Source organism: Episyrphus balteatus, chromosome 1, assembly GCF_945859705.1.
Source record: "Episyrphus balteatus chromosome 1, idEpiBalt1.1, whole genome shotgun sequence".
Lineage (NCBI taxonomy): Eukaryota > Metazoa > Arthropoda > Insecta > Diptera > Syrphidae > Episyrphus > Episyrphus balteatus.
In genome coordinates, this window is record NC_079134.1 from 109,366,591 (window position 1) to 109,383,222 (window position 16,632).

General features: G+C 30.3%; 1 protein-coding gene across 11 annotated transcripts in view; it reads right to left on the reverse strand.

The window, feature by feature from the left end:
- The window catches only part of LOC129907712 (transcription factor collier), a 153,594-nt gene that overhangs the window by 18,404 nt on the left and 118,558 nt on the right, over window positions 1-16,632 (reverse strand). For 8 of the 11 annotated variants that reach the window (XM_055984050.1, XM_055984040.1, XM_055984039.1 and 5 more), the window contains 2 exons: window positions 4,742-4,823; window positions 1,028-1,208 (listed from right to left, as the gene is read on the reverse strand). In XM_055984050.1, the coding sequence (XP_055840025.1) occupies window positions 1,028-1,208; window positions 4,742-4,823 (263 nt within the window). The remainder of the gene's footprint in view (window positions 1-1,027; window positions 1,209-4,741; window positions 4,824-16,632) is intronic. The other 3 variants (XM_055984043.1, XM_055984042.1, XM_055984046.1) reach the window with 1 other exon arrangement.

Here is a 16,632-nt window from a genome sequence, read left to right on the forward strand (position 1 = left end):
ATTTAATTTGAAAAAATAGCCTATTTTTCAAACAAAAAAGTTACCGAAAAATTTTTTGATTTTTTGAAAAGTTTGGAATGCAATTATTAAGATTAAAACCTATTATTTAAGATTGTGTGGAAAAACTAAACTTTTGTTTTAGAAAATATTGAGAAAAATTGGAAAAAATAAAAAAATTATTTTTATGATTGATTTTTCCGTAAATGACAGTAATATTGTCGAGAAATATTTTCCCATGGAAATTATACTTTTCTAATAGTTTTTCACCTTCTCAATTTGAATGTAGCATTAGAATAGCTCTAACGTGCAAAGATTTTGAGATATTGCATTTTGAACGTCTAAAACACTATTTTTGTGATGTTTTGGCATGAGAATATCTCAAAAACGTGATGCGATAGAATTGTTCTGACTTTGGATTCGAGCTCTGCGCAAAAATATATTTTGATTTCTATAAAAAAAAACTTTTTGACTAGTGAAATCGCACAAGGCATTCGATTTTTTCTGCCCTGTTCGATTTCTCTAGTAAAAAAGTTTTTTTTTTTTTATAGAAATCTAATGGTTTTTTGTGCGCTGAGCTCGAATCCGAAGTCAAGATATTACAGTGCAAAACATCAGAAAAATAGTGTTTTGGACGTTCAAAATTCAATATCTCAAAAACTTTTCACGTAAGAGCTATTCTAATGCTAGATTCAAATTGAGAAGGTTAAAGGCCATTATACCAAACTTTTAATAAAGGAAAAAAACAGTGTTTTTTTTTCATCTACATAATAAATTATAGATGACACTTCAAAATTATTAAAGCCTCAAGCCAAAAATTCTGTAAAATAACCATTCTACCTTATGGTTAAAGTATGATAAGCCCCGGCTTTTTAGAAGGCGATATGATATTTATTTAACCTTTACTTTTTTTGATTAATTTTGGAGCAATGATTTTTGAACATAACTGACAAAAAAACGACTTAAATTTTATTCTTATGAATTAAATTTATCCATTTTTTTTTAAACTAAACAGAAACTATCTACAGACCATCGTAGGTACTGTCAGGTGCAAGGGGGTGACCCGAAATTGACAGGGAGGGATTTCCTGTACCTTCCGTGGCATCCATCCGCTTTGCTCGACGACCATGTTTAGAATTATTGTGCACGAACATGTTATCAGATATTGCTAATAGTGGTCCATCAACGGTTACTTGTGTTGAGATAACAACCTGAAAGAGAAATAATCATGAATTAAATTTTAAGTTTATTTTTCGTTCAATTAAATTTAAAATTTAAAGTTAACATTCAAAATAGGACTCAACCAAATGGGGCTTTTTCCTTCATTAAAAATAAAATGCACGAATGGATCGAACGTACTTGATCTTGCAGTTCAAACCACTTTAATGTTAATTAACTTGTAGAATTTAATTTGGTTGATGTAGGGGAAGAGCCGACATGGAGACCCAATTTTTGTTTGATGAAAATTTTGTTTTGTTATTTGAGTTTGTTGAGAAAAACCAAAAATGCAGTTATATTGCAGTTGTATTTTTTTTTTTTAATACACTATCAGTTCATAGCCGAAGAGCGCTTATAGCAAGCACCGTCTTGCGACCATTTGCCAACACAAAACTGTGTTATCCGGCTCATCACTTAGTGCAGTGTTAGTAGTTAGTAAGCAAATAATAACTACAAAAAAACGTACACTAAGATAAAAACATTGAATTCAATATTAGATAAAACAAACATTAAAGAAATACAAACAAAATAATTACTTGAGCAACAAAAAAGACATAAAAATAAACACAAACATTTATGAGCGTGGTACACTGGTTTTTAAGACAGTTTTTAACCTATTTTTATTAAAGTTTAAATCAAAAAGGTTTGAATTTAAATTTAGAAGTTTACACATGCGTGTTAAAGGTTCATGCAAGCCGTAACTTGTTCGGTGTGGTGGAATATTCATTAAATCCAAGCATCGGAGGCTATAAGCACCCACTCGATAGTTAAAACCAACAGATTTAAGTAAATTTGGTGCATCAATTACGCCTGTGATTAACTGGTGAATGAAGATTATGTCATTGTTAACCCTCCTTTGAGCCAAAGTTTGAATCTGAAGGAGATTAATCCGATGTTCATAAGGAGGAAGATTATAAGGATCAGACCATGGCAGTCCTATTAAGGCGAAACGAATGAAATTACGTTGTACTGATTCCAGTCTTACATTATGGGTCTCGTAAAAAGGAGTCCAAACTTGCGATGCGTACTCAAGGTGGGGGCGTACTAAACAATTGTAGAGGGAAAGAGTCACATAAGGATCTTGAAATTCTTTTGACCAACGCTTCACAAAACCTAGCATAGAGAAGGCCTTATTCACGATGACGTTGATATGGTCGGAAAAATCAAGATTATAACTAAAACTAACCCCTAGGTCTTTAAAGCTCTGAACACGCTGTAATTTGTGTTGGGATATTTTATATTCATACAAACTAGGAGCACGTTTTTTAGAAAAAGTCATTGTCTGACATTTTATTGGATTCAAAACTAAGCTATTCTTACTACACCATATAGAAAAATGATTAATGTCCTCTTGCAGAAGCCTCCGATCATTAACCGATTTGATACTTTTATAAATTTTCATGTCATCTGCAAAAATGAGAATTTCGCTATGGCGAATACATAATGGGGCATCATTTATAGCTAGAATAAAAAGAGGTCCTAAATGACTTCCTTGCGGAACACCTGATTTTGCGATGAACGATTTGGAGAGAGCGTCTCTGAACTTCACTTGATAAGATCTATTTTCAAAATAAGAAGAAATCCAATTAACGAAAACTAAAGGGAAACCTAGAGTTTTTATTGTATGGGAAGAAGAGTTTCTCAGCGAAATATAAGAAAGCACAAAAAATCCAGAATTCCATAAAAATTATCTGTAGGTACCAAATTTGAACAAAATCCGTCGAACCGTTTAGCCTGTGGAAATGTGTACAGCTGGACGCACAGACGGACGGACGGAATTGCGAGACCAACTTTTTCGGATTTCTCCATCATCGTTATGTTGGTTTTGATTAAAACCTAAAATTTGTTTTCGAAACGAAACCAATACTTCACCTATTACTACAGGTAAAATAGTACCTTAAGGGCCAATTTTTCAATAGTCAGTTGAACAGTCAGTTAGTACCTATTCCACTGAGAAAAAATATAGCTTATTCCTGGTAATAAAACTATCTTCTTCTTTCAGAGAAGAATAAAAATTATTCTAAGGAATAATTACAACAAAAATATAATGTCAATTGCCAAAGGTGCTTTGAAAGAATTTTGACAAAAAATACAGAGGAACACAAGAAAACAAAAACAATTATTATTAATAAAAATGACGTTTAATTTTGAGTATTTTTGATTTTGACAATTTTTTGTTGTTATTCTGTAGAATAAATTATTCTTGATTGAAAAATTCAATGTTGTTATCTGATTGTTTATGAGCCTAATAACTTTATTAGTCGAACAGTTAACTTACTGTTTATTAGAAGATTGAAAAATCGGCTCTAAATCAACAAATAGAATAAAAAATTGTTACACTCATGAAACTTGGCAAAAGGTTCGCTTTTGGGATAAGAACCAAAAAAGTCTATACAAGGAAGTTATGCGGAAGGGTGTTTTTTCGCGGACAAGAGGGAGGGGGTGAAGGTCAAAAATATAGTGAACAAAATTGTTTGTGGAATATCATCATATGACACATCTTTTTGAAGTATTTTTTGATGCTGAATTTAATGCCATAAAAAGAAATTCGGGATGAAGGTTTAAGATAATCCAGGGACAAAGGATTCATAGAGTTCTTAAAAAGATTTTTGGTGAAAGGGTGTTTTTTTTGATGGGTTGAGTTATGTGTGAGATAGGTATCATAGCAGGCAATTTTGTTCAAGTTCCACAGTTCTTATTGGACGAATAATCATGGTGGCTGGGTAAATCGCATTTTGAGTTGTCTCCAGAAGAAAGCTTTGAAGAAACAAAAAACAAACATGGCTCTAATAGCAGTAGAAAAACCTCCAACTAAACTTCTAGATTTCATAGTAGAAGAACCCTCATTATTACGTTCGCCTATGTAACGCGATTCTTTAAAAGATCAAAAATTAAAAAACCAAAACAGAAGAAATATTTATAGAATTTTCGCTGATTCGTGTAGGTGGTCCTCTTTTGAACGCCCCAATTGAATATGATGCGTTTGTTAACTAACAATTTATCATTTGTAAAATCATACTTAACGTATTTACATCGAAAAAATTGTCATGCTGGTCCTCAAGCTATGGTGACATTGCTTCGTGAAAAGATTTGGCTAATAAATGCCAAAGAAGTTTCCCAAAAGGACAGAAGTCGAGATATTTTATAAAAACTAAAATACAAGATGGCGGCCAAAAGGTGAATTTCAAGAGTGCGAAAAATCAGGGTTATCAAAATCAATCAAATGAGCAAAACAAATTAGGAATGGTACAAACTCCTGGGTCAAATTATAAATGCACTAGACTAGTATGCTTTTACTTATTTATGTGAATGCAGTTAAGTCATTTATGCTTCAGACTATTTTCTTATAAAGCAATTGTCATTTAATTAATTTCATTTAGATAACGTGACGGGTAATCAACAAAAAATTGAAATTCAGCTTTTCGGGGTTTGTCTGTTCACCTTTCCTTCAAAATCTATAAAATTATGATTCGATCCCATTAATTTATTGTTATTTGACAAAAGTGGTTAAAAAGTTTTCTCTCACCTGAAATCTTCTCATATCCCTAGGATTTCCAGCGTTCTTCAAACAGTTTTGATTGCATTTCAAAAAGAATTTTAAGAAAAATCTGTAAGACAAAATAGACACTGTTTAATTGTTTTAATTTAATAAATAAGACAAAATAGACTTTATTTAATTCTTTAGTTCAATTATTTTAATTAAGGGCCAATTTTTCAATAGTCAGTTAAACAGTCAGTTAGTACTTATTCCCCTGATAGAGAAAAAATCATTTTTTCAACAGGAAGATATAGCTTATTCCTATGAATAAAACTATCTGCTTCTTTCAGAGCCCAATAAAAATTATTCTAAGGAATAATTTCAATAAAAATACTGTGTCAATTGTCAAAGCTGCTTTGAAATAATTTTGACAAAAATACAGAGGAACACAAGAAAACAAAAACAATTATAAATAAAAACGACGTTTAGTTTTGAATATTTCTGAATTTGACAATTTTGTTGTTGTTATTCTGTAGAATAAATTATTCTTGATTGAAAAATTGAATGTTGTTATCCGATTGTTTATGAGCCTAATAAATTTATTCATCGAACAGTTAACTGACTGTTTATTAATAGATTGAAAAATCGGCTCTTAATTGATAAGAAAAAATAGACATTATTTCATTGTTTAATTTAATAGTTTTAAAAATAGATAAAAAATAAAAAAAGTTCTTCTTCTTTGTTATAAACAAACATACATATGTATATCGATAAAATATAAAAAAAGTTATCGTGAATATAAGAAATCCTTTATAGTTCCTAAATGGTATGTTTTAGAACAAAAAAATAAATGCATTTTCTGTGGGGAACAAAATGTACTATAAATTAAATTTGTCTTAGAACATTTTTATTTTACCTTTTCACCAAAACTAGCCGAACTACGAGCAAAAATCGTAAAACAAAATGGCGGCCAAAGTGGTTGCCACTCCAAACACGACTAAAAATGATCAAAAAATTGATTCTGAAAACCTGACACTAAAGACAAAATGATATAAAGAATATATAAGTAAGGGACAATAGAACAGTAACTTTAAATATCAGGCCATGCGTTAGAACTTGTAGAGTTGTTTATGATTAGATTACTCCCCAATGATCCTTTATATTCAGGCTCAAGTGTCGCAACGCAATATTGTCTAAAATATATGAACTGTAGAAAAATACACGGATTTTTCTGTCCGGTCCGTTGTGATTTTACCACTCAAGAACAAGTTGTTGACAAAAATAAAAGTGGAAAAACTGTTTATAAAGTTGAAATTGGAAATTCCAACATTGAGATCATTGATGTTACTTTTAAAAATCTTTAAAGTTTAGAGTAAAAAGTGAGTTTTGAGTAATTTCTCAGCTTTGTTTCCCATAAAAATAAGTTCAATATTAAAAAAACAAATTCTATGTTCTTTAAGTTAGATTCTGGACAAGAAGTGGGTAATGCTTTTGAATTTTGATATTTATTTTTATACCCAACATGGCAACCTTTAATTTTTTGAAAACCTGAAAACTGAAAATCGCGGTATACAGCAATATCGTGGGTTTCACGTGAACAAGCTTCCACACAAAAAATTGAATTTCATTTTTACCTTCTGTTTGGACCTATGGTATCCAATTATGGGGCTGTACAAAGAAAACAAATACCGAAATCATCCAAAAATTCCAAAACAAAGTCCTTCGTGGAATAGTTAATGCACCTTGGTACATAAGAAATAGCGATCTACATCGTGACCTACAAATAGAAACGGTTACAGAAGTTGTTAAAAAATACGCTGTATCGCATAATCAGAGACTGCAAAGTCATACCAATTCTGAAATTTTGTCCGTCTTGAATACAAGAAACCATCTTCGGAGATTAAGAAGAACCAAGCCTCATGAGCTTGGTTCATGGAAAAGTATTAAAAGTTTAAACTTCCCCCAAAGTGATTTTACAAAGTTAAGAAAGAAAAATCTGATGTCGATCTCTCAAGATTGGTCCTGATAAAGAGGTGGTTTTAGTGGTTAAGAGTCCCACACTACTTGGTGTCGAATACTGCCAAGTGTCTTTTGAAGATTTCCTACCGTCAAAAAAAAAAAAAAAAAAAAATGTTTACCTTATTATGAGTTCCAGTCAAAAAGTTGTTCACGCTCAGAAAAATCTATACGTTTTTTTTCGGTAATAGGCCATGTAGTCAGCAACTACTTAAATTTTGGTGGCACATAAGAAACAAGCCGAACAAAAATATTTCAGGATAAGGCGGGCTGATACTTTCGGCCCTATTCTCAGATCCGATTCACACATTCGATACACTTTCACTCTACCTTGTCATTCTGCTATCCATCGAGTGAACTGCATTATCTTACCTTTGTTTGACGTCCACGTGAACGTCAACTTAAACAAAAAATGGCGACAAAGTAAATTGGAAGAAAAAAAAATTTGTGTTTGTTTTGTTTTGTTTTTTTTTTTTTGCATAGAAAATATAAAAACAACCCATTACATACAAACAAATATTTAAAAAATTTGTGAGAAAAGTGGCATTTTGTTTATTTTAAAAAATGGTGAATTTATTTTTACAACCAAAAGTGAAAGATCCGCAACATTTTTTTATAGTAGAGTAACTAGAGCTAATTATTAGGGAACCCAGCCGAGAAGCTCTGATTTTGACAATTTTTTTTTCAAACGTAGGTAATTTAAAGCCTATAGATTAAAAATTGCAGATTTTGCCGTTTTGCTTTTTAAAATTAAAATTAAATTTTTTTTGAACAAAACCATTTTTTTGCTAAAATTTCATAAAATAAATGAAAGCAAAAGATTTTCTAGGTAATTTAAGGAAAAAAAAAATAAGGGAGTAAGGGACAATCTTCCATCGTTTAAGCGATAAATGCAATTTTCTCACAATCTGAATTCAAACACAAAAAAAAAACATTTTGAAAACAACGGCAACACCTACAATATTAAAAAAAAATGTTAAAGCCAGAAGCTCATTCTTATCTCTTAAATTTAAATCCACTAAATTAAGAATTAAGAGTTTTTGAAAAAAATGGTGCTCAAACTCAGAATTAAAAAAAAAATGTTATTAAAAAAAATTAAAAATGATTTCTTCCAAATTTTTTCTAATAAAATATGAATTTATTTTTAAAAAATATTTGGCCATAAATATTATTGAGTTGAATTCCGAAGCAGAAAAGGAAAAAAAATTAAAAAATAATTCAATTTCAATTTGATAAAAACTGAATTTTTGCATTGATTTTCTCAAAGATTTTGGCAAATAAGAACTTTAAACTTTTGCTATTTAACTTTCAACAACAAGGGCTATTGAATAAATAAAAAATAACTTTATATTTAAATGTTGAACTTTAAAAAAAATAAGTTAAATTTTTTTTCAAAACTTCTACATATTAAATACTTTTTAATATTTTTCATTAACTGCAATACATATTGACATTTCCTTTTATAATTTCAAATCATAATAAATGTGGCCTAAGAAATTTGAAAAATAAATGCATTTTATATTACGAAAAAGTTTTAAAAACGACATGTTAAAATTTTGTCAATAATTTTTTTTTTTCAAAAATCTGAGTTTAATTACCATTCTTTCAAAAGCCCTTCATTCAATTAACTTAATTTGAATTTTACAAATGTGACAAATGTATATTTAAATATTGTAGGTGTTGCCGTTGTGTTCAAATATTTTTTTTTGTGTTTGAAGTCAAAATAAGAAAATTGCATCTATCGCTTGAACGATAGAAGATTGTCCCTCACTCCCATATATTTTTTTACCTTGAATTTCTTAGACAATCTTTTGGCATCAATTAATTTATGAAATTTAAGAAAAATTTTTGATAAAAAATTTTTTGTTCACAAAAATCTTCAATTAAGTTAAAAAAGTATTTTTAATTACCGACGTTTGGGAAAAAAGATCATCAAAATCTAAGCTGCTCGGCCGGGTTCCCTAATATTGCCAATTTTTGAGCTTTAGTTTCTCCACTATTATGCGAATTGAAAATGTATGGAACAAGTTCATTCGTGAATAGTGGAACACCGAACAATAAACGATGAATAGCAGAATGGTAATTGGTGAACATTTAGATATTATTACCCCCCCCCCCCCCCCCAATGGATAGCAGAATAGGCCTGTTTGTTAACTTCTTCAGAAAAAATGGCCAAAGGGATTTAAAATTACCAAGCAAATATAAGATGACCAATGCGGCAGCCGTGGAGGTGCGTTTGTGGAGTCTGAATTGCTTTTGCAATTTTTTTCAAACGGCCATATTATTCACTAGTTTAAAAAATACATCTGGATGTAAAATTGTCAAATGTCAAAAATAAATCCAAACCGAAAATAGTTATCCCGATTTTAACTATGAAAATAGTTAAAAATAGTTAAAAATGACTATTTTTTTCTCTGTGTGATAGTGAATATTATGGATTTGGATTTATTTTTGACATTTCAATTTCTTTACATCCAGATGTATTTTTTAAACTAGTGAATAATATGGCCGTAAGAAATCCAAACAGCAAATCTAAGTTCCCCGGACTGTAAGTCAAGAACTTTGGTGAATTAAGTTAGGTATCTTTTTGATTTGTTGTTTTCAACGACGCTGTTCAGGACTGTTCTCGGCAGAAAAGTACAGCTTTTTGCTGTTCATTGCGTTTTTTCTGTGCTAATCTAGATTGCTGTTCATTGACAACAGGAATTTATGTTCTTGCTTTTGAGTCAGATCAGGTTAGAACAGATTCGTGAGAAGTGTCAAAAGCAAAGTTGTCATTTTTTGTTTTTGTTTTCATTTATTTGTGCGAATATTTCTCGGGTGCTCGTGGTTTTTGTAACTAAAAAAAACTTTTTTCTCATTTACCAATTAAAATAGTAGGCACGCATCTACGAATATATTTTTTTCGGTTAGAAAAGTTTCCATTTATTTTTTATTACTAATATACCCAAAAAAAGCGTTCCCGGACATGTCCATAACTCAAAAACTGAAAATCAAATGGCTTCAAATCACATAAAAGTTAATCACTTTTGAGTATTTATTTTCTTAACACTACATAATACATAATACTCTTTATTAATTGGTACATATCTTACAAAAAATTAAGTTTTGTTATTATTTTTTTGTTATACATTGATAAAAGTTGTCCCAAGAAAAATGTCACATAATACCAACATTTATTAATGTATCAATATTTTAATCATCTAACGTAGTTAATTTTATATAGATTTATCACTCCACACCTTTTTTTATGGATAAATATATAAAATTTATGTAAGAAACTAGTTTTAGTTCATTTTTAAGTACCGTACATCAATTAACCGTCATTCCGGGAACGCTTGTTTTGGGGTATAGCTAGATTTAAATTTGTTGGTGATATTATGATCAAAAAACGAGGCTACTACAATATAATCTCAAAAATATTTCGTTTTACTTAGTTACATAAAAAATAAAAATAAATTAAGGTCAAAACGTCATTTCCGGGAACGCTCTAAGAATCTGAATAAATAATGTAGTCTTACACTCATAATTTTGCATTTTTTGGGTATTTTTACTCAGTAGATATCCTATTTAGGTATGGCTGTAATAAACAATTTTATCAAAAAAGTTACAACAAAGACAAAAAAAAAATTACTTATGGCCTAAGTGTTTCGGAGGTGCATAAAAACATTTTTTTTTTAGAAATCGGTCTCTGCCCAAAGAAATAAAGTTATATTTGATTTTTTTAAGACCTACTATCTTAGTATAATAAATATATCATCATTCACATTGATACTATTTCTAGACCCCTAAATTCGTTTTGAAGAGATCACTACCATTTCGAGGAACGTTTTTTTAGTACTAATTTTTGGAGTTTTGCGGTAAATTGAAAAATATGCATTTTTGTGCTCTGTCCGTTCATGAGCCGATAAATTATGCCTAAAACGAACATTTGAGCATGAAATTTGTATCATAAGTCAAAGTTGATTTTTTAAAAATTTATTCATCGAAATTTCACACCTCCATGATTTTGACCCATATACATTACGTAGGTACATAAATATGGGGTATGATCCTTGTGACAAAAATAAATGTGTCATGTCATATTTAAATTTTTGCCATGTCGTTGTAAATTTATTATTTATGAGTACCTAGGAGGTGGAAAAAAGGTAAGTTAAATAAATTTTTCAAGGAAAAAGTTCAATAGAAGCTAAAATCAAACGGCCTCCGGCAGAACATCTGTTCAAACATGTGGCACTAACTGAACCACATGCACTCAATTATTATTGACGTTTCGATTTACAAGATTCTGTAAGCGACCAATTGAGGGTTGAGAAATAATGGCAGTTGTTATGTTAAAATTCACGAATTCTGAACGTTCTTTGGCACTTTTATTTAGTTTGTGTTATTTCTTTTTAGTTTAAGGCCCGGTAGTGCAGTAAAATTAGATTTATACCTCGGAATCCAGGGAAAGTCGATGAATCTGCATTATTAAAGGTCAAATAAAAAAGTTAAAAACAAATTTCACCGCTCTCGATTACAACAATTTTTAAGGACCGTTTACAGAAAAATATGTCATTCCGTATGAAATCGTTCAATCGGAATTGCTGTCTCATTTTAGATTTTGCTCAAACTTTGTAAAGAGGTTCTCTGGGACTGCAAGGAAGTAAATCCAATTCCCGCATTCGAACTTTTGGAAAACGTCATTTTCATGTTACTATAGTTTGGCGTCTATTAAAGAGTTTTTGGGATCCTTTTTAACTTTCTTATTTGACCTTTTAATAATCCAGCCATATTCTAGTTTTACAGATTCATCGACTTTCCCTGGATTCCGAGATTTTACAAATTGTGTGCTTTATTTTACTCGACTACAGGCCTTATTAGGAGAATACTTTCACTTCAAAAAATAAGTCCTGTTTGAAGGTATAAGTATGTAGTTATTTCTACTGTTAGTCTCAGCTCTTGGTCATATTTTTCTAATTTCTGATTCACTAAAAATGGATTGCTTTTATAAATCTAATTTAAAATACCTACAGTTGAGAAATTGAATTATTTGTCTTTTCGGCGGTGCGGCGCGGTGCACAGTGGGGCACCTTGTATGGGAGAACAGGTTCAAATTGCTCTAAAAACCAAGTAGGTACGGACATCAACGGATAATTTGTTTTTGTTTTTGAAAACTGTTGTTGAGATTCAATACTATCTAATGAAACCTATCCTACTTCAGGAAGATGTGTTTTTTCCGCTTTTTTTCTCAGTATGCTGAGATTTGCAACAGAAAAAAAAATAAATTAATTTGAAGTGGAGAAAATAGTTTTAACAAAACTACAGTAAAGCAAAATATGCAGGCACTCACTCACCGAGAAAAATAGTACCACCTAAAAACTAACAGATTGAGCTGATTCATAAAGAAATCTTACTAAAATCAATAATAAAAAAGGTTTTTTCTAAAGAGATTTCTAACGGCCAGTTGTACAAACATTTAATCCGTGGTTAAGCAACTTTTATCTTCTGAATTCGGTGGTAAAGTCGAGGTTTAGCATTAAGCTTCAAGGTCCTTATATGTTTGTATGTTAAAAAGGCTAATCCGTGCTTGAACCAAAGTTGGTCCACAGCTAATCGGCCGAAATCAGCGAGTTGTATTCCTGATGCTAGGCTGAACCACGATTGTACAACTGGTCCTTATTATTCTTATAGAGAAAATCTTCGTAAACTTTCATTAAAAAGTTCATTTATTTTTTAAATTGACGTTAGAACAAAAATTGTCATTAATATTTTTAGAGTAGGTGAATATAGACCACCAGCCATATTTTTACCTATAAGACCGATAAATTTAAGGTTTTGCCATAGATATTTTTATTTAGAACAAAACAATAGTTCAATTTAGGAATAATAAACAACACAAAAAAAATATTCACTTTATAAAAAAAATTACAAAAAATAAATATTGAAGTATTTCTCAAAGGAAGGTGGGAAAACTAACTCAAAGTTAACTTAACTTCCAGTATCAGGGTTTTCAATTTTGTTTAGTAATATGAGCGTGTAGTTTTTGCTTTAAAAAAACTAAAATATTTGGACCTAACAATCACAATCGTTCTTTTCATAGCATCCGGATCCCAAGTCTTCCGTTCGGATATTTTCTTTTGTTTAACAGAATATATGGTTTTTATATAACTGCGGTGATATGAACTAATATAATCCATTAATCCCTTAACATAATCCATAAAGCCCATTCTAGTCCATATTTCCCATAGCACAATGTTTAGAAAAAAAAATGATTTAAAAAGGAAACGGTAATGTTTAGAATAACTGTCTTACTGTGAAATTAAAATATTATATTAACATCTTTATTTAAAAAAGAATTTGCTGATTTATAAATGGTATATTGCCGAAACAAAATTAAAACACTTACAAGAGAAAATTCAGGCTTAGTTGTCTTTCAGAGAATTAATGCAATTAATAAAAACTAATTTATCATTTTCCCAACGTCTCTTCGGGTTTTTTTCGTCTTCATCAGGGGATTTTCTTTATTAGTTTCTTAAAAACAAAAATATATTATGATCACGATTTAGCATGTCGTGCCTATTACTGAAGGCGCAGTGATTTACTCCCCGGGAATCTACTCGATTCCACAGTCAAGTGTGCATAAAAAGTTATTAAAGTTTTAATGTCGAAAATGTATAATTATACAGGGTGTCCCACAGTCACCGCCCCAAATGAAAACCATGGATTCCTGAGGTCATTTTAAGTCGAAAAACTTAAGAGGTAATTTTCTCGTTTTCGTCCCGTTTTCGAGTTACCACGGTTTTTATGATTTTCGCTGGCTTTATTTTTGCCAAACTACGTTTTATTCGAAAGATTTTTTACAACCAATCAAGAATTTATAACAGTTTTAGTTTGTCTCAAAACTTTTTTTCTGCGAACAACCGTTTCTCCACAATTTTGCATCAAACACAATTTTCTTCGTTTTTAAGTTGATTTTTACACTTTCATATCATTTAAGACAAAAAACACGTTAATGAGTATTAATTTTTTGTGCTTTCATAAAAAAAAAAGTTTTATTTCATAAAAAAGGCTACTGAAAGTAATTAAAAGAAATAAACAATCTGAGTGAATTTAAAAAAAAAATTATTTGTATATACAAAATTAATTTAAATGAATTAAAACTTTTTCTGAGCTTTATCTATTTGTCCTTTTCTTAACCGCATTAGCTCAGAAAAAGTTTTTAATTCATTTAAATTAATTTTGTATTTAAAAATTTTTTTTTTTTTTAATTCACTCAGTTTGTTTATTTCTTTTTAATTACTTTCAGTAGCCTTTTTTATGAAATAAAACTTATTTTTTTTATGAAAATAAATTGGGCTTCAATAAAAAGCACAACAAATCAATACTCATTAACGTGTTTTTTTTGACTTAAATGATATGAAAGTGTAAAAAATAACTTAAAAAACGAAGAAAATTGTGTTTGATGCAAAATTGTGGAGAAACGGTTGTCCGCAGAAAAAAAAAAGTTTTGAGACAAACTAAAACTGTTATAAATTCTTGATTGGTTGTAAAAAAAAACTTTCAAATCAAACGTAGTTTGGCAAAGATAAAGCCAGATAAGGGAAAAGAAAACAAAAATCATAGAAACCGTTATAACTCGAAAACGGGACAAAAACGAGAAAATTACCTCTTAAGTTTTTCGACTTAAAATTACCTAAGGAATCCATGGTTTTCGTTTGGGGCGGTGACTGTGGGACACCCTGTATATATTTCATATGCATGTAACTTTTAAACGGGAGATGCTATCAAAAAAAATATGTGGATGACCTGTAGGTTTTGTAATTCCTTAAAAAAAAATGTAATGACACTTTTTTTTCTGCGATCTATCAATTAGAAGATATCGTGATTTTAAAATGTGTCAAATGCCGACAATAACGGTTTTGTTACTCTTAAACGATGAGTCAGTCCAATCGAAAAGTGTTCTTTGAAAAACTGGTAGATAATGTGCTATTTTATACATATACATAACTACTTTTTTTGTTTTCTTTGTTAAAGTAGTCTTTCAAAAAGAAAAAAAAAATTAATGTGGTCAAAATTCAAAAATTGCGAATTTTTGTACCTAGCTTCTAAAATATGAGTTTTTTAACATATATTTTTAACTCATATCATAGACTATAACTTTTTCCACAAAATAGCTGAAGATATAAGAGCAAGATCCCAGGGCCGCCAGACATTACATATTTTCTCAAGAAAAAAATGTATGGAATTACGTAGTGCTAGGACATACTATTAGTGTATGGATACTGGCTATCTTGTGCCGACGGCCATTTCACAAGTAACAGGTGCTAAAGGCACGAAAAATACGTACTTACTTTTCTTATTTTCTCAAGGCTGATTTTAATATATGATACTCAGGGAACTAATTCAATAATTTTTGTAAGCTGCCAGACCCATCAAATGGGCCTAATACCTTGCCAGACACGCATAATAGGAAATAGGAAAGTTAGATTTTATTATATTGAGGTCTGGGAAAAAATTTATAAAACATTTTGACTTCAGGACTCGAAAGAGTATCAAGACACGCGTCGAAAACCACATTTTACACAATCTCATCTAGAGTCATTTGGCCGCCATTTTGTTTTTTTAATAAAAATTGCAATTTTTCACATAACTCACGTATTTTTGAATCTACAGAAAAAAAAATGTATCGCAAACTTGAAGATAATTTAATTTACTACAATATATGTTAAATTACTTTTTTTGATTATACCTTCGGTTAAAGAGTAAGGATGGTTTTTTATCCCTTTTATTTGAGCTTTTTTTGAAAATTAATTTGAAGTAAAAGTTGTAGATCTTTTTATTACCTTCAGTTATTACATTTACGGTTTTGCGTTTGACAGACCGTTTTTGATCTGTAGGAAAAAAACTTCAAAAAGGTAGCAATTTTTTAATATAGGAAAAAGGTTCTAGTACAGGGTAATTTGCATTAGATGTAACAACAACCTGGGCGTGTAGGTTGGACTCTGACAAGAACAAAATCGTATAACTAACACTGCCAGACCCATTTCGACAGCCATTTTTTTTGCCAGACACCTTTAAGCTTTGAAAAAAATAGATTAACTTTACTTTTTTTTTCTCAAGCTTCATTTTTATATATTGTACTCAGGGAACTAATTCAATAAATTTTTGTTAGTTGCCAGACCATCGGATGGGCACGAATTGCAGATGTCCAATAGCATGTATATAAAAGACACATTTTAATTATATATCATACTAAAATATCAAAAAATACCAGCGGTTAGTTCTTTCGCAATTATCTTCCGAACATTTAAATGCGATTTCCCAAAAATGTAAAAATGTCGTATACGGCACTTCAATACTAGGGCGTAGAGTGGGGCACTTTAGTTCATTTGAGTGATCGATTACTTTAGTTCAAATCACACTAATGAACTAGTTCTGAACTAGTTCATTTTAGTTCAATTTATTTTAATCACTCCGGTTTTGTTAGAATTAAAAACAAAACTGGTTTGTACAAACTGTATCTAATACTAATAAAACAAATACATACAACCTAAAAATAACAGGTATGTACCTACATATTTAATTTTCTATAAAAATTCTTAATTTCGTTCATATACTTGTCGAGCTTTCTGGTTCCTGACAAAAGTCTAGAAGAAGTACGTTTTGCTTTCATTAAATGGAAATCATAGTAATGCAAGGACCAAAATGCTACTTGTTTTTTGTTCTTGCTTCGTTCTTTTGTTCTTGTTTTACATCTAAATCTTGAGGTAGAGCAGAAGAACTGATTTCGCTTAACAAAGAATTGGATGCAATTTCATATGCACTTTGGTTTCTGCACCCCTTCTTTAAGCGTCTTTTGGGTTAAAAGGGCGCTGTCGTCGTATAAGACAAGGAGACAAGGACCAAATTTGAAAATTCCCTATTCAGATAAGACTTCCTTT